This window comes from Capsella rubella, unplaced genomic scaffold (genome assembly GCF_000375325.1).
Source record: "Capsella rubella cultivar Monte Gargano unplaced genomic scaffold, Caprub1_0 scaffold_1, whole genome shotgun sequence".
NCBI classification, from domain to species: domain Eukaryota; kingdom Viridiplantae; phylum Streptophyta; class Magnoliopsida; order Brassicales; family Brassicaceae; genus Capsella; species Capsella rubella.
In genome coordinates this window covers 1312333-1330436 of record NW_006238923.1, presented here as the reverse complement: position 1 = coordinate 1330436, position 18104 = coordinate 1312333, and the positions used below count along the sequence as shown (strand labels likewise).

Genomic DNA, 18104 nt, shown 5'->3' with positions numbered 1-18104 from the left:
TCCGGTTTACTTCAACGGGTCATATTTAGAAAAGAGGTTAATGGGCCAATTGTTTTCCTAATGGGCTAAGACTTATGATTTTTTTCATTTAATTCAAAACTTAAATAATTGTACGGTCATTTGTTTCTTCTGAAACCCCCTTTAGTCCTTTACGCCTCCGTCTTCGACCTCCTTGCTCCGCCTCCAATGGCGGGTTTCAGTTCTCTAATTCCTAGAACGTCTCTCAAACGCGCTGTTAGTATAGCAACCGGAAACCTAACGGCGCCGGTAGCTTCTACTGTGGCAGTACGAAATCTCCTAACTGGAGGGGGATGCGACGAACTTTATGGTTTGTATTGCTGTTAAAGTCGTTTACTTAGTTCAATCCGGAAGAATATTATAGCACTTTGTTTTTTTTTGGTTAATCACTTGAGATATCTGAGTTCGAGTTTGGAGCTGATTGCTGTTAAGAAAAATTGTCATTTAGGTAGTCAAGTTCTCATCTCTGTAGAGCTCCCAAGGGTCTAGATTTGAAGACTGTTCTTATTAAGTTCTTGTATCCTTTTTCAATTTGTAACTTATTGTAGGTGAGCCAGGAATGCTTTCTCATTCCAGTGGAATAAGGTAAATGCTAGATTTTGGATCAATTAGCATCATTTTGTTCACTAATTTTCTTAATGATTCGGCTTTTTGTATCACAATTTTACAAAATCATGGATGCAAAATCCCATTTTTTTCGAGCCGCACAGTAGTAGATGTTGGCTTATTGACTCTGATGTTTTTCCATACTTCTCCAGAAAGCACAACACCATTGGTATTCATGGCGCACTAACTGGCCCATTTCATCATCTTCTCAGGGTAAGTTTTCATTTGTGAAATGTTTTTCGTCTTAAACTTCTAAAACATTGCTTAGCAATCTTAACAGTAAAACGAATGTCAGGTACTGATTATGATCACTGAAGCACTTTTTTAAAAGATTCCCTTTCTATACATCTCATTGTGTGAGAAATTCTCTTTCTCAGGTCAACCAGAAAAACAAGCCCGCCTTTTTAAGGGTCCAATCAATGAGTTATCAGTTTGTGGCCGATTCTAATGCATCTCCTAGACGTATTGTGAAAACTGAGGTACAAAAGAATACACTGAGGTTTGGCTTTGTGTTTTGCTCTCTTAGTCTTAGCGTGAGCTCAATTAAGTTTCTCTTTCAGAAAGATCTTACACATCTTTAGCAAAAATTTAAATTTTCATTCAGTGGCCTGTAGCTCTCAGTAGTCTTGTATAGTCATATTCATAACTGGTAGTTTAAATTTTCATTCAGTGGCCTGTAGCTCTCTGTAGTTTTGTATAGTCATATTTACAACTGGTAGTTTAAATTTTCATTTAGTGGCCAGTAGCTCTCATGTATTTTCATCATATATTATTGTCACCAATAAGATCCTTGGGATGCTTAGTTTTCATCTTGTTGTAGGATGAGCAAGATGTTTCTAAATCATCAAAGAAGGAAAGCGCTGATACCCCTAGAAAACATCAAATTGGGGAGAACATACCCAAGAAGGATAAAATAAAGTTTCTTGTAAACTCTGTAAGCAGAAATTTTAAATTCATTAAGCTGATCCGTTTTGCTTTTTTATGGCTTTTCGATGATGAGAATTCCCATATTCGTATAAACCCCCTTTTTGCTCTTATTGTTATTCCTTATTCATTTGCTCATCTGTCCAAATTTGATGTGAATGCAGCTTCTTGATATAGAAGATAATAAAGAGGCTGTTTATGGAGCTTTGGATGCTTGGGTTGCTTGGGAACGCAATTTCCCCATTGCTTCCCTCAAAAGAGTAATAGCTATTCTTGAAAAGGAACATCAATGGCATCGAATGATCCAGGTATCTTTCACCTGAATGTTCTATCTCTTTTCTTCTCTTAACTGGGAGTCATGAACCATGAATAATCAAACACCCAAGAACATACATCTAAATTCTAATAGTAACTGAAAAAGTAGAACAGAATCTTGGAGAGGTTTTAATTCCATTTCCCCTGTTTAATCGTTGTAGGTGATAAAGTGGATCCTAAGTAAGGGACAAGGGAACACGATGGGAACGTACGGTCAGTTGATACGGGCATTAGATAAGGATCGTAGAGCAGAAGAGGCGCATGTTATCTGGCGAAAGAAAATTGGGAATGATCTGCATTCGGTGCCTTGGCAATTATGCTTACAAATGATGCGCATATATTTCCGGAACAATATGTTACAGGAACTTGTTAAGGTTCATTATGTTTCCCTTCGTCTCATCACTGACTGAACACTAAATAGAAAATATTGCTCATTGATACTTTACTGAACTAGTAAGTTATGGCATAGCTTAATTTCATGCTGACTTCAAACTCGTGTTTATGTGTTTATGGGTTATGAAGCTATTTAAGGATCTGGAGAGTTATGACCGTAAGCCTCCGGACAAACACATTGTGCAGACAGTGGCAGATGCTTATGAGCTTCTGGGAATGCTAGATGAGAAAGAAAAGGTTGTGACCAAGTATAGCAACCTTCTTCTCGGTACATCATCTGATGAAAAATCAAGAAGATCTTCAAGGAAGAAAAAGCAACCAGGTAGGTGACGGTTTTACACATATCTTTAAGCCACTGACACTGAACTCATGTGCTTAAAACCTTTAGAGTCTTTTGCCCGACCACATGAGTTTTAACGGTTTAACTTGTGATTTCAGAACTCAGGATTCCTGAAGCAACCACAGAAGACGTAGTAGACGCAGCTGATACTGAGTTACAGGAAGAGCTAAAAGAAAATCTGGATAGCGACCAAGATTCTGAATGTGCCACTAAACTATCTAAGACATGATGCATAAGTTGTAGTATTTAACATATAAACGTCTTTTAATCGATGGAATGTTCATTGTCGATAGCTAGACATAGAAACAAAGCTCAGACCCCTTGGAATATAAAGATGTTTAGAGTTTAAGGTTCAAGTGCGGCATTTTACAGAGAAATAGGGAATTACGTTTGCTTGTCAAGGACGTAACAGCATAATCGTTAGACCGTAACCGAACCAGATCATATTTGAAATACGTCACATATGACATAACTAGACCAACTAAACATAACCATCATTCATTACGAATAGTTTTTGTTTCATGACCGCTTTACGATTAGTTAGGTTCTGGGAATTCCTGGTTTAATTTTTTTTTCGAATCAGCTAAAAATGTAATCCATTTTCTATTCATGTTGTTGCTCTGAAGAACGTGAAAAAATTAACTCATTTTCTAATTTAGTTTTAGAAAAATTTCTAATTCAGTAAAACTTTGAATCCATTTTTCCATTCACAAGTCTCTCTAGTAACAATTAATTTTGGTTCGGGTTTTGAAATTTAAATTGATTTCGGTTCAGTTTATATTGGTTTTGAGAAGAAAAAATAAACACAAGTCACGCGAGGCTTTTTGAAAAAGAAGCGAGTTTGCTTCAAAACAAGCGATTTGGTGGGTTAGAACCCACGGAAATAGGGGACACGCGCGCAACGCGCGCTTTGTGAGAGTGGGTGTAAAATAGAGCACTCTGATTGGCTAAAAATATTGAAATAGTAGAGGTCTAGCTCCTCCTCTCCTATGAATATTATTAGTTTTCCCTTTCTTGTCTCATATGAGTGAGTGAGTGACGTCTCTACTCGAGGGACAACGAACGACAATGTGAAGGTATTGAAACTTGCGTCGGAAAAGCTTTCGCGATGGATTGGTTCACAGAAACCAAACGGAATGGGAAGACCGAAGAGGAAAGGTTTTGGAGAAATCAATCGGACCTCCAAGGCCAAAGTCACCTTCCGATTTAGGTAAAACATTGAAATTAGAGTCTTTTTTTAACCGAACACGGAATGAGTTCTTGTAATTTGGTAAACCTTGTTAGAAGAAATAGGCACAATGTCAATGACGTAGTCCTCCTCAACTCTATGATTCCGATTTTAAGAAAAATGTTCTCATTTTAGATACAATTTTCCACTTTTGAGATTCTCTCTCACATTTACGAGTAGAGCTCAAACCCATCTCTTCACCCATCACCTCTTAGAAATCAGCATTGCTTTTATCACTCATTTTTATTAGGTAGATAGCTTTGCGTCCAGTTTTCTTATTTCTGCATTCGTTTCGTATTGAAATTGATGATATTTGCTTTTTGACTTTAAGAACCTCTTTGTCAATCACTTTATGTTGTATTCCTGATAACAGTTGAGCAACTGGTTTGGTTTATTTATAAATTCTGCCACTTTTCTCTTTCAGAGTTTTCTAAAATCTGAGCTCTTCTTGCAGCTAACTGTTGTTCACTCACTGATATACTACTTTTTGTTTTTGGTTAGTTTGGGAAGAGAATGTCCGGTGAAGATTTGGTGTTTGCTGTTAATGGAGAGAAATTTGAAGTCTTGTCAGTTAATCCTTCTACGACTTTACTCGAGTTCTTGCGCTCCAACACTTGCTTTAAGAGTGTCAAGCTCAGCTGTGGTGAAGGTAGGTAGTACACACACTATTATTTTTCCAATGAATATTGATAGCCTCTCGTGCTTTTATTTTGTCTATATCCCATTACTCTGCTTGAATCTGTAAATTCATATATAAAAGCTTCTTTTGTTCGAGGACCTGGATGATTACCACTTTTGTCTGCACAAATAGCAAAAGTCATGAATTTATTGTTTGAATCTGCAAACGCTTATACAAATTTGTTAAAATCTATGTTTGTTTTACTCCTACCTTTTTGGATCAATTTCGTTGGACTCTGGTTTTATGCCAATGCCACTCATATTTACGTGGATCAACCCACTTGTCTGAGAAGGGTCTACTAAACTGAGATGGGGCGAGGAACATGTTTTTTTGTCCTTGTTGAATATTTCTGTGTTCTTTTGTTGCCTGTTCTGCATTTTCAGTGTGTGTGTTTCTCACTGACTCAATTATATTTTTCATGCAGGGGGTTGTGGTGCTTGCATCGTAATTCTATCAAAATATGATCCTGTGTTAGACCAAGTCGAGGAATATTCTATAAACTCTTGCCTGACCCTTCTGTGCAGCATAAATGGGTGTTCCATAACCACATCCGAAGGACTCGGGAACACAGAAAAAGGGTTCCACCCAATTCACAAGAGATTTGCAGGGTTTCATGCCTCTCAATGTGGTTTCTGTACCCCGGGGATGTGCATCTCTCTATATTCCGCTCTTTCAAAAGCCCATAACTCCAAAAACTCACAATCTTCTCCAGAATACCTGACTGCTCTTGCAGCAGAGAAGTCCATTGCTGGAAATCTTTGTCGCTGCACCGGGTATCGTCCCATTGCTGACGCTTGCAAGAGTTTTGCTGCCGATGTCGATATAGAGGATTTGGGTCTCAACTCTTTTTGGAGGAAAGGTGAAAGCAGAGAAGAGATGATAAAGAAATTGCCTCCTTACAACCCTGATACAGATCTTGTCACTTTTCCGGACTTCTTGAAGGAAAAGATAAAGTGTCAACATAATGTTTTGGATAAGAAAAGGTATCACTGGAGCACTCCTGTTAGTGTCGCAGAGCTTCAGGAAATATTGGCACCAACTAACCCTGGCGGTGATAGAGGTTTGCTAAAATTGGTTGTTGGCAACACGGGAACAGGTTACTACAAAGAAGAGAAACAATATGCTAGATATATTGATATTAGCCACATTCCAGATATGTCAATGATCAAGAAAGATGACAGAGGAGTTGAAATTGGAGCAGTTGTTACCATATCTAAAGTTATTGATGCTTTGATGGAGAAAAATTCAACTTCTTATGTTTTCAGAAAAATAGGTGTCCATATGGAGAAGGTGGCCAACCATTTTATCAGAAACTCAGGGAGTATCGGTGGTAATCTAGTGATGGCACAGAGCAAAAACTTTCCTTCTGACATAACCACACTTTTGCTCGCTGCAGATGCATCTGTGTATATGATAAATGCAGGGAGATACGAGAAGCTTAGGATGGGAGAGTATCTTGTGTCACCTCCAATATTAGACACTAAAGCTGTTCTTTTAAAGGTTCATATTCCCAGCTGGATTGCATCTTCCACAACTGGTTTGCTTTTCGAAACCTATCGAGCTGCACTTCGCCCTATTGGAAGTGCATTGCCTTATATCAACGCTGCTTTCTTAGCAGTAGTCTCTCGCGATGCATCATCAAGAGGCATCATTGTGGATAAATGCCGGTTGGCATTTGGTTCTTATGGTGGGTATCATTCCATCAGGGCGAGGGAAGTTGAAGATTTCCTTACGGGTAAAATACTCAGCCACAGTGTTTTATATGAAGCTGTGAGGTTACTTAAAGGAATCATAGTACCCAGCATAGAGACCTCTTACCCTGAGTATAAGAAAAGCTTGGCCGTTGGGTTTCTCTTTGATTTTCTCTATCCTCTGATCGAGAGTGGCAGTTGGGATTCAGAAAGAAAGCATATTGATGGACACGTCGATCCAACAATATGTCCACCTTTGCTGTCATCTGCACAGCAGGTATTTGAAAGTAAAGAATATCACCCTGTTGGTGAAGCAATTATCAAATTTGGAGCTGAAATGCAGGCTTCTGGTTAGTACTATGCTGTTCCTTTTGATTGTGTTTAAATAAATTTATATTTGTATCCGTGTGAAAAGGCCTAAGCAGACGAACAACATAAGAACTTACATGAGTGTTTGTCGTTTCAGGTGAAGCTGTTTACGTTGATGATATTCCATCCGTACCCCATTGTCTACATGGAGCATTCATATATAGCACAAAGCCATTAGCTTGGATAAAGAAAGTTGGTTTTGTAGGGAATGTGGCACCAATTGGAGTTTTGGCAGTTATTACATTCAAGGATATTCCTCAACTGGGGCAAAACATTGGTTATGAAGCTATGTTTGGTACAGGGCTTCTATTTGCAGATGAAGTTACTATATCTGCCGGACAAATAATTGCTCTTGTGGTAAGTCCGATTTCTACCGTCTTCTTTTGTATTATAGTAAAAGTTTTAAAGAGAATAAAAAATACAGGATTCCTATATTTGCATGATTAAAAGATATTTAAGATTCCGCACAAGAATTATATTGCCGCTCGGCTAAGCGATAATTCTGAAAAGTGACTATACTTTCGATGGGGGCTGAATCAATAATTTCATTTTCATAATTTGTGATGTTTGCTTTGATAAGCTTCATGGGATGCTTAATCAACTAACCACTAATCATTCCCAGTCGATCCACTTACGAAAACAACTCTTGCATATCTATCATTTTTCTCATCTTCCTTACAATAATCAGTTCATTTGGTGACCTATTAGGTTGCAGACACACAAAAACATGCAGATATGGCAGCAAATCTTGCAGTAGTTGAGTACGATCTGAAAAATATAGGAACACCAGTATTGTCTGTGGAGGATGCAGTCAAAAGGTCCAGCCTTTTTGAGGTTCCTCCCGAATATTACCCTGAACCCGTAGGCGATGTTTCAAAAGGAATGGCTGAAGCTGATTGCAAGATACGCTCAGTAGAAGTATTAGAACTCCCTTTGACCCTTTCTATCTGTTCATCTCGATCTTTCAAAAAAAAATTCTAATTGATTCTTGTTGAATACGTTTATGCAGTTGAGACTCGGGTCACAGTACTTCTTCTATATGGAGACACAAACGGCACTTGCCTTGCCAGATGAAGACAAGTGCCTTGTGGTTTACAGTTCAACACAAGCTCCCGAGTACACACAATCAGTAATTGCTACATGTCTTGGCATTCCAGAGCACAACGTGCGAGTCATCACCAGAAGAGTCGGAGGTGGCTTTGGTGGAAAAGCTATAAAGTCTATGCCTGTAAGTACTATTTTCTTCGCTGAACAGAAGTCATTAGGAGAGTAACAAGAGACCTTCCTATTGTAATTTGATATTAATGCTATTGAAGATAATTTCAGGTTGCGACAGCATGTGCGCTTGCTGCACAAAAATTGCAGCGTCCTGTAAAGATATATCTCAACCGTAAAACTGATATGATAATGACTGGAGGGAGGCATCCCATGAAAATTACTTACAGTGTAGGTTTCAGATCTGATGGTAATATCACTGCACTAGAGCTAAATATATTTATAGATGCAGGGACAGATGTGGATGTAAGTCCAATATTGCCATTGAATATAATGAATTCCCTGAGGAAATATGACTGGGGTGCATTGTCATTTGACATCAAAGTTTGTAAGACGAACCTTCCAAGCAGAACGTCATTGAGGGCACCGGGTGAGGTACAAGGTTCATACATTGCTGAATCCATTATTGAGAATGTAGCATCTTCCCTGAACATGGACGTAGATGTTTTGAGAAGGATAAATCTTCATACTTACGAAAGCCTCAGAAAGTTTTATAAGCAAGCTGCTGGTGAGCCTGATGAATATACTTTACCTTTATTATGGGACAAATTGGAGATATCTGCAGATTTCAGGCGAAGGGCTGAATCGGTGAAAGAGTTTAACCTCTGCAACGTATGGCGCAAAAGGGGGATTTCTCGAGTACCCATCATCCATGTAGTTGTGCATAGGCCAACTCCAGGAAAAGTAAGCATTTTGAGTGATGGTTCGGTTGCCGTTGAGGTTGCAGGTATTGAGGTGGGACAAGGGTTATGGACAAAGGTACAACAGATGGTTGCTTATGGTCTTGGTATGATAAAATGCGACGAAAGTGAAGATCTGCTTGAAAGAATACGGCTTCTTCAGACTGACACACTCAGTATGGCTCAAAGCAGTTACACTGCGGGTAGCACAACATCCGAGAACTGTTGTGAAGCAGTGAGGCTTTGCTGTGGTATATTGGTGGAGAGGCTGAAACCTACCATGAATCAGATTCTGGAGAATGCTCGATCCGTAACATGGGACATGCTCATTCAACAGGTATAAACCTTAATTACTGATAATTCTTTGTATTTTAATCAGTTGTCAAGGAAAAAATTCCATATTTGAAACTGCAGGCGCATGCTCAGTCCGTGGACTTATCAGCTCGAGCCTTTTATAGGCCAGAGTCCTCTTCCGCAGAATATCTGAACTACGGTGTTGGAGCCAGTGAGGTGAATCTCATTGCCAATATTTGCAAGCATTCCCTAAGACAGAGTCAGTAATCCTCTGAATACATATATGTAAAAATGTGCAGGTGGAGGTTGACCTTGTGACAGGTAGAACAGAAATTATAAGATCTGATATTATCTACGATTGTGGAAAAAGCCTTAATCCTGCTGTTGATTTAGGACAGGTAAACTTGAGTTTTGTTTGGATTTCTGGATGTTCACTTAATGCTATATATAACAGGTTGGTTAATTGGCCTCTCTGTCTGTTTTCTTTGAGAAGATCGAAGGAGCGTTTGTTCAAGGAATAGGGTTATTCATGTATGAGGAGTACACAACAGATGAAAACGGGCTTGTGAACGAAGAAGGCACATGGGACTACAAAATCCCGACAATAGACACAATTCCCAAACAATTCAACGTTCAGATTCTCAACAGTGGTCATCACAAGAACCGCATTCTCTCCTCTAAAGGTTTAGCTGATAAGACTCAATGAGATTTATTGATCTTTTTAAAAATCTTGTTTCAGCTTCACATTTTGTTGTTGAGTCGAAATTGGTTTTCTTGCTCTGATGCAGCTTCAGGTGAGCCTCCGTTGCTTGTGGCGGCTTCTGTGCACTGTGCAACAAGATCAGCCATTAGAGAAGCTCGAAAACAGTACCTATCATGGAACTGCATCGATGGTGATCGTAGAGAAAGATGTGATGTTGGTTTTGAGTTGCCGGTTCCAGCGACTATGCCGGTGGTGAAGCAGCTTTGTGGCCTTGAAAGCGTAGAGAAGTACTTGGAATGGAAGACATTCCCTTAAATAAAACAGTCAGAGATCACCGAAGTATTAAAATAACACAGTCTCTCATCTGCTGTTTGTATCTACTACAGTAACCAATATTCGAATCTCTAAAATTAACATAGCACAACGCAACGCAAGTCACATCAAGCAAATTTGTTTAGGCAGTAAGAGAAGAAATATATATAACATGATTGTTGTAACGGTCACATATTATTACGTTACGTTGTTCAATCAAATTTCCTTTTTTGTACAGTGATTTCCTTTTTTATTGTAAAATATGATAAAAACAAAATAAAGGAAATTTACTTTTTTTCTGTTGACTTTGAGAAATCATAATTCTTCCAAGCCATAGAATATGCAGTACGATAAGTGAATAAATATTTAGTTTGCGCAAAGAAGTCGGCTCAGATATTATTTAGAACTATGGTAGATGATATTTTATATATTCAATTACAATGTTTAATTACCAAAAAAACAAAAAACTAATATAAGTAAATTGTAAGCCACACATCATCCAAGTAAAAATTCCTGTCCGTTATTGAAAGTGTGGTCGTTACTCGTTACCGACGCACCGTTGAATGAATCTACGGGAAACAAGAAAAGTCCAGAAACACAAAATTGGTATACACGTGATCATTTCATGGGTCGACCTACATATATATATAATTTAGAAAATAAGTTTTACTCCTATAATTCTTTTTGTGATAGAGAAATTTATAACAAACTTTAGCGACAAGTCATTTTCATAATCAGATGACTCATCCTTTTCCAATTTCCTAGGACTCAGTGGATTCATACGGGGTCCGTTGTGGAAAATTAAATACTATACTAACTAATACTAATAATCTCTTATTAAGCCTTTATAACCGTTGGTTAGAGACCTTGAAATCAAATTTACATAAATTACATTTAAAAACAAAAAAAACTCAATTAGAAACCTTGATTATAGTGGAAGACAACCTTTCTAGTTTGTACTTAAAAAACTCTTTCTATGAGTTTTGTCTTTCCTCTTTATATTACTCTTTGCTACACGCTTCTAGATCCCTCTTCCTTCAAAATATCAATTTTTCTTTTTTTTTTTGTCTTTTGATTTGTTTTCGATATTGAGAGATGAGAAAATCTTATTACGTCTCATTCCCCAAATCAACGATGCTTAGTGTTTGCCCCAAAAATTATATAAACACAATCGATACATACAAAGCTTGTGACTCGAAGAAGGATTCGTTTCTCTAATAAGAGCTAAAGCTTCTTCCTTTATCTCCTCCTCTGCTCTTTCATCTCTCTGAAACGAAGGAAAGAATCATGATAAATCCTTTCTTATCAATCCAAAAATCCTCAACCAAGTTCTTGGTACCACCACTTTCCTCCATTAACAGGCAACAACTAGAAGAGAGGCAGAGAAAGAACAATACCCTTTTCACGGTGGAAGCCAAACCAAGAAGAGCGACGACATTCGCGTGTCTCTCCATAAGGAGAAGAAGAAACAACAATGGTGTGTTTGAATCTGAAGACACGGCGAGGTTTGAACAATTGGGTGGTAAAGGTATCTCGCTTTTGTGTGGGCTAGGTTATTGGGTACAAGGATCAAGATGTTTCCCATGGCTTGCACTTAACTTCCATATGGTTCATAGCCTCGCACTCCAACCATCGACGCTTCAGCTTGTGCAATACTCTTGCCTTCTTCCCATGGTGGCCAAACCTCTCTACGGTGTTCTCTCAGACGTTCTTTACATCGGAAGTGGTCGTAGAGTTCCTTACATCGCCATTGGAGGTTAGTTTTAACAAAGTCTCTTTCTTTCTAGATGTGTCTTGTAATCATCTTTCTCTCTGTCTGTTGCAGAGACTTTAGAACTGAATATAGAGACCAATTAAAAGAAAACTTGCTGATTGTATCGATTCTGCTCCCTTTCAATATGTTCTAAAATCTTGAATGTGTCAGCTTTTCTGCAGGTCTTGGCATGGGGTTCAATGGGGATATTTCAAGGTGCTAGAGAATTCCTTCCTTCTCTAATAGCATTTGTCCTGCTAAGTAACCTTGGAGCGTCCATCACTGAGGTTGCAAAAGACGCTCTTGTTGCAGAATATGGTCTGAGATACCGAATCAACGGACTCCAGTCTTACGCACTCATGGCTTCAGCGGCTGGTGGAGTACTTGGAAACTTACTTGGAGGATATCTCTTACTCAAAACACCTCCTAAGATCTCCTTTCTTGTGTTCTCTGGTTTGTTGTCTCTGCAGCTTCTTGTTTCTTTATCTTCCAAAGAAGAATCTTTCGGCTTACCACGGATAGCAGAGACAAGCTCGGTTTTAGATAGCATAAAGAAACAGTTATCGAATCTGACGGAAGCAATTCAGGCGGATGAAATCTCCCAGCCTTTGATTTGGGCAGCAGTTTCCATTGCGATGGTCCCCCTTCTCTCGGGTTCAGTCTTCTGTTACCAAACTCAAGTTCTGAATCTAGATCCTGCGGTTATTGGAATGTCGAAAGTTATTGGACAGTTGATGCTTCTTGGTCTAACCGTGGTCTATGATCGATACTTGAAGATACTTCCCATGAGACCGCTGATCCATATCATCCAACTCTTGTACGGTTTGTCGGTTCTCCTCGACTTTATCTTGGTGAAGCAATTAAATCTCGGATTGGGGATCTCCAATGAGGTTTATGTGCTGTGTTTCTCGAGCTTAGCAGAGATCCTTGCACAGTTTAAGATCCTTCCCTTTGCAGTCCGATTAGCCAGTATGTGTCCGCAGGGGTGTGAAGGGTCAGTCACGTCTTTTCTTGCATCAACTCTGTGTCTATCACAAATAGTTAGCGCATTTTTAGGCGTAGGATTGGCTAATCTGATCGGTATAACATCAAGTAACTATTCAAACCTGCCTTCAGGGATTCTCATACAGTCTCTAGCAGCTTTGTTACCTTTGTGTTTCCTACACTTGGTGCCAATGTCAGAGCCTGTGATTGAGAAAGAAGGCAAAAGAGGTATAAGTAAAAGAAGCAGGAGAAACAGACGAGTTGGGAGAGTAGTAGACAAAGAAAACGTTACTTATCGACGGGAAAGAGAGTCAGAAGAAGCGCAAAGATAGCATAGTTAACAATTTAGAATAGTTGTATATTTTGTCAGTGTACTGTATTTTGTCAGTGTTTCTTGCGGTTTTTGTTTGGCAGTTTTGTAATGCCCATTCGCCAATATCACTGATTGTCAATCCAACAAGATAATCATGGTTCATGAATGTTATCTAAATTTGGATGCACACTGGCTCATATACTTGGAAACAGCTTCTGTAGTACGACTCCGTGCATTACATATCCAGAGACAAATCCTATTCGAAGATGTTGAATAATACTTTTCTTGGAAAAGCTAGGCACACCTACATTGTCAAGATTCAATGCTTCGATCTCCTTATCTCTAACCATTCACTAAAACTCAACATCGAAATCATTAAGTTCCATTGTTTCTTCTAATAGACATTCTTTCAAAACACTTGCCGGGCTTTCACGAAACTTTCCACAGCCGCTATAAAACTGTTGGAAACGAAACCAAAACTTAATACTTTTACCATAAATCATCCGCAGCGCAAGTACTTGATGCCCACTCGACTCCCTTTAACCATCTAGCGAAACAGAGAATAAAGGAACAATCTTTCACGTCCGTGAATATCAGCGATCTCATCACAAACACCAATTTCTCCTTACGCCGCGACAACAGACAAAACTCCCCGATCGCGAATTCAGAACATTCTGTTTTAGTTGAAGTTTTTAAATTACGCGAAAGAACCCCCGACTTTTACTATGTTTTACATCTAAGCCCGAAAGTTCGGTTTCAATTAAGATGGGACATCAACCAAACCGAACTCAACCCGGCCAAAATTAAACTGAAAGTTCGGTTTCACAAATCGCTTCTTCATCACTTCAATTGGATTTCTTATGAAACAGTTCCATCTGAAGTCTGTATATTTTACTTTATTCAACCTAAATTGAAAGGGGCGTCAAACACAAAAACATAACAAATTAACAAAAAGACCACAGAAGGCTCGTTCGTTTGTCAGATGGATAGAATTACATTATTACATAAACTTGGAAAAACACAAACTATAATTATATCATACGTACTTACTATCCAAAAGTCAAACATGATTTTTATATAACACAAGCTTAAAATTAAACGGCCATAGTAGTTCCAACACCAGCCTTGTGCTCGCCTGCAGTGTGTGGTACATGACCATGACCTTGCCCTGTAGCATAGTCTTGGTCTCTGTAGCCGGGACCATATTTGCTGCTAAGTGAACCAGCATGGATCAACATGAGGTAGAGCAGTTGCGTGAACGTCAAAATTATAATGAAGGCTTCAATCATCTTCAGTCTCCATCCTCTCCACCCTCCGATGTTTATTTGCTTGCATGCCAACCTTCAGTAACATAAACTTTGTTAAACTATATACCAAACAAAGTTGTGAGAAGATTAATTTGGCCGGGCATAAATAGAGTAGTTACCCCATGGCAAGAGCTGTGACGGCCCATGCAACGATGGAAGTAGACCCGGCAGCTGCAAGACTATCATTTCTCCAAAACCTAATATGATTAGCTCCGGCCAGCTTCGACGTAATCCCTATCACAGCCGCCAGTATCGAAAACGTCAAGAAGAAAGGCGTTGCTCCGTTGCCTCCAAAACCTATTACATTTTCGATATTAAAATTATTAATTAGTAATTAACTCGAGTAGACTAGTTTAGCTACATCATATACTAGAGAGAGAGAGAGAGAGAGAGAAAGCAAAGCAAAAAAAACTGTACTTGGGTGGTGGGTTTGGCCGTTGATGTATTTATTGATACACCAACTTGCAAAACCAAGCACAATCAGGTACATAACCAGATTCAAGAACAGCAATGGTGCTGCTATGTTTCTTCCCACTGTCGTCGCCATCAGTTTTTTCTCTTAAACTTCTCTCAAACCACTGTTTTACTCCTCTAAACGTTTCCTCTCTCTGATCCAACAAAATCTAGCTAACGTCTTCGGTGATGATGATGATCTTTGGAAGAGATACGGGGACATATATAGTTATATATAAACCGAGTCTAGGTGTTCTTTGGCAAAGAACACGTGCCATGCGAGATGGACCTTTGTGTTTAGCTGCTAACAGGTGGTGGGACACGTGTCGAGACGTTGTACCAAAGTGTTGGATATAGCCAGTGTTGTCACTGAGCTCGAATCTCCAAACCGCTTTCTTTTATACTATCCCCCTCATCTTTTTATCATATTAAATGTTCGAATCCTTACCATATATTGGGGTCATTTATTTATAATTATCCACCTGGAATTGATTAACATTTATAGCCACATGTTGGGAGAAATATTTTATTTACGTGACTAATATATAAACGCAATACCGAAATCTTGCGTGTAATAACAGTGTCGAAAAGGTTTATTTAATTTGAAGGACGACAAAAGAAAAAAAATTATTCGAAGAAGGATTGAGATAATACAGAGGAAAAAAATACCACCGAGAATAAATATGGAAGTTGTTAGTTTTTGTTTCATTTTATCTTAATCACGAACGCGTCGATTTCGAGTTTTTGATATATATTACGAACGAATACATTCGATTGCGTTACGGCTCTTCGTGGGCCTGTTGAGTTTGGGGCTTTGGGCACAACCGCATACGGAATATCCAAACATGCTCGCCACCGGCACGGCCCGCATGGCTGTTTTAGATTACATGAAAAAGATGAAGTAGCTAATAGACACAGAATCCAAGTAATAACAATGGTGATGATAAATGCCACAATGGTGAAGACTGTGGCGCTGCATAAGCACCAGACTATATATAATTAGGAACGGTATTGGATCGATTGACTAAAAATACTGTACACATTATAGTTTTTTGGTGTAAACAGGTTAACTGTATGAAACATTCAACATTATAGATCCTTTCCTTTCTTTTTCTTGCTCCTGTTTTTTTGACAGATTTTGTGTAGGTGTGTGTATTACACTTACATGATTTTTCATGAGACATAATGTTAAATCCTTTTATATAGCAGCAGCCAGATGATAATATGAGGATTAATTACTTATATAATTATGTTTTGATGGACGAAACTCCCCCAGTTTTCCCAAGATCCCGTTGCCTTGCTCGTTCCATTTTCCGCTTTCGCCATTCTTCCAATGCTGTGAAGATTATAAAGCATTTGTTACAGATCAAAAACCTTCATCATGTATTGTTTGTTTTCTCATCTAAATTTCACAACACAGACAAGAAGAATTGTTACTATATTGTACCTTTCAAGCTTGATGCGTCGTTTAGCGCACGGAAATCCTTAAGGCGTTTAGAGAGATCAACAGCTGTAGTCTGCTTCACTTCTTTCTGCTGCTCGGTTTCTTGTCCTGCGGCTGCCTCCTGCTCGATTTCTCGGACCTATCATTCAAAGAACATAGAGCCAAATCTTTAAAACTTTCGAAAGCGTATTGTAACTTGTAACTCTGTAATGCAATGGGAACAAGTGTGCTAACTAAATGTATAATGCCCTTACTCTTTTGATGAGCTCTAAAGGTTGCATCTTGAGCCTAAGCTCTTCAGCTTCCTTGATATACCGAAGCTGAGCTGCATTTATCGAAAAGGTATATATGTTATGTATGATAAAAGAACAAACTTTTAACAACCCAAAAATAAGACAAAGCTCTTTCAGTAACGTAGACACATGAACAATCTCTACAAGGTTTAGAATGTGACTCTTTAACAACTTTGATGTCAACAGCTTCTTCATCAAGTGTTGTAATTCAGCTTAATAGACAACAATCTAAACTCTCTCCAAATTCGATTCTTAGCATTGCAGAATCCATGAAGAGCAAAAAACCAAGTGATAAAATCGAATTCGAGAATTGAAGCGATACAGAAGCGTAATCAATAAATCTAAGTAAAGGATCCAGAAATCTAAATAACTGTACAACAAGTCTAAAACTTTTGTTGTTATGAATAGATCTGAGAAGGACCCATCACAAGATGATCCCCCAAGCACCAACCTTTTGATCATAATCCAGAGAAATTACGCAAAATCAGGATATACCCACTAGGAATCACGAGAAGTTACACAAGAGAGAGAGAGAGAGAGAGAGATGAAAAGGGGAATTGCAAGAAACCTGAAACGATGCGGCGAGAGGAAGAAGAGGAGGAAGTGAAAAAGCCCTGAAGGAGGAAGAGGAAGATGAGAACGTTGACGATAGTGAGAGCAATTGTGGCGTTCTTGAAAGAAAACCTCATACGCCATTGATTGTGATGATGATGATCCATTTTTCCAATTCCGACACCCAAACCTAAATTCTTGTCTTTAAGATTTCACAGAACTTTTTATGAAGAAACATGAATCTTCTTCTACAGAGTTACACACACAGGTCTTTGACTTTATTTCTTACCTGGTTGGACTCTTTAACTTGTTTTTTCGGCAAAAGACTCTTTAACTTGTAGTGTATCTATTTTCTTTTAGGTTACAACAATTTAACTATTTTATGTATCCGTATCCCATAGCATTTAATTATTTTGATTTGGTGAAGTAAATCCAAACAGTTAATTTCTTTTCTTTTTTTTGCCACAATTAACTTTAATTATATGAAAAATTGGTCACCATTTAAAACGAGTTATATTATAAGATGAAATCTATCATTATATATATATACTAGATTCGGACCCGCGCTACAGCGCGGGGGAAAATTACCGGGTTTTTAATCCTTTGTATGTTGCGAGATAATTTATTTGTGTTTGCTTTACTTTATTTTGATTATTAATTAAATTCTATCATTTTTAGATTGTATTTTTTGTGTTGGTTTCGAATATGTTCAAAATTATTTAAATTGTATTATTTTAGTTGGATTGTTAATTTTAGAACAATATGTGACATATATACATGTATAAATATTATACTATGAATCATTTTTAAAGTTTAGGGATTGACCCGCGGTACACCGCATAATCATAAATACATGATTTTAACTTGGACCTTTCATGCAGTTTTGTAAAATTGCAAATCTCTAGAATAAACAAATAAAGAGCCAATGATTTCTTATTTCTTATCGTGTTAAAATGTAAAATCTGTGTTTATGTTACAATTTTCTGGTAGCAGAAACTTATTTATATAGATAATATTTTCTTAGAGTTAGGTTAGCGTTGAAAAAAAGATTAGCTTTATAATCAAGCCATAAATTCGAGACTATTGCCAAATAAATATATTAAAGATGGTTGAAAATGAATTATCCCGTAATTGGTGTGAAGATCATAGTTAATATAGGAGAAAACTATACATCTAAT

General features: G+C 38.1%; 5 protein-coding genes across 6 annotated transcripts; 3 read left to right on the top strand and 2 right to left on the bottom strand.

Annotated features, from left to right (window-relative positions):
* The first annotated feature begins 141 nt into the window (after nucleotides 1-141).
* On the top strand, nucleotides 142-2952 carry LOC17899601 (pentatricopeptide repeat-containing protein At4g18975, chloroplastic). Its single transcript, XM_006304929.2, has 9 exons — nucleotides 142-328; nucleotides 567-603; nucleotides 777-837; nucleotides 1002-1103; nucleotides 1445-1558; nucleotides 1713-1856; nucleotides 2025-2237; nucleotides 2386-2578; nucleotides 2695-2952. Exons 1-9 carry the CDS (start codon nucleotides 187-189, stop codon nucleotides 2823-2825), a joined length of 1137 nt encoding a protein of 378 aa, XP_006304991.2. The 5' UTR covers nucleotides 142-186; the 3' UTR covers nucleotides 2826-2952.
* Nucleotides 2953-3637: 685 nt separating this feature from the next.
* LOC17900582 (benzaldehyde dehydrogenase (NAD(+))) lies at nucleotides 3638-10064 on the top strand. 2 transcript variants are annotated; one of them, XM_023789252.1, is made up of 11 exons: nucleotides 3638-3806; nucleotides 4326-4473; nucleotides 4928-6544; nucleotides 6661-6920; nucleotides 7272-7481; nucleotides 7573-7791; nucleotides 7890-8855; nucleotides 8933-9028; nucleotides 9112-9210; nucleotides 9306-9495; nucleotides 9601-10064. In XM_023789252.1, exons 2-11 carry the CDS (start codon nucleotides 4338-4340, stop codon nucleotides 9828-9830), a joined length of 4023 nt encoding a protein of 1340 aa, XP_023645020.1. In that variant the 5' UTR covers nucleotides 3638-3806; nucleotides 4326-4337; the 3' UTR covers nucleotides 9831-10064. The 2 variants fall into 2 exon arrangements, with proteins under 2 accessions (XP_023645020.1, XP_006305933.1); XM_006305871.2 differs by lacking the exon at nucleotides 3638-3806 and having other exon boundaries at nucleotides 4277-4473.
* A 774-nt stretch (nucleotides 10065-10838) lies between these two features.
* LOC17899913 (probable folate-biopterin transporter 8, chloroplastic) lies at nucleotides 10839-13064 on the top strand. The gene is made up of 2 exons (XM_006303894.2): nucleotides 10839-11583; nucleotides 11752-13064. Exons 1-2 carry the CDS (start codon nucleotides 11115-11117, stop codon nucleotides 12894-12896), a joined length of 1614 nt encoding a protein of 537 aa, XP_006303956.1. The 5' UTR covers nucleotides 10839-11114; the 3' UTR covers nucleotides 12897-13064.
* A 757-nt stretch (nucleotides 13065-13821) lies between these two features.
* LOC17897683 (membrane protein PM19L) lies at nucleotides 13822-14827 on the bottom strand. The gene is made up of 3 exons (XM_006306386.2): nucleotides 14602-14827; nucleotides 14304-14481; nucleotides 13822-14218 (listed from the first exon to the last, which is right to left on the bottom strand). The coding sequence occupies exons 1-3, from the start codon at nucleotides 14729-14731 to the stop codon at nucleotides 13972-13974; spliced, it is 555 nt and encodes a 184-aa protein (XP_006306448.1). The 5' UTR covers nucleotides 14732-14827; the 3' UTR covers nucleotides 13822-13971.
* An 806-nt stretch (nucleotides 14828-15633) lies between these two features.
* LOC17898036 lies at nucleotides 15634-17247 on the bottom strand. Its single transcript, XM_006304224.2, has 4 exons — nucleotides 16943-17247; nucleotides 16336-16406; nucleotides 16085-16220; nucleotides 15634-15973 (listed from the first exon to the last, which is right to left on the bottom strand). The coding sequence occupies exons 1-4, from the start codon at nucleotides 17091-17093 to the stop codon at nucleotides 15885-15887; spliced, it is 447 nt and encodes a 148-aa protein (XP_006304286.1). The 5' UTR covers nucleotides 17094-17247; the 3' UTR covers nucleotides 15634-15884.
* Between the last annotated feature and the right edge of the window lie 857 nt (nucleotides 17248-18104).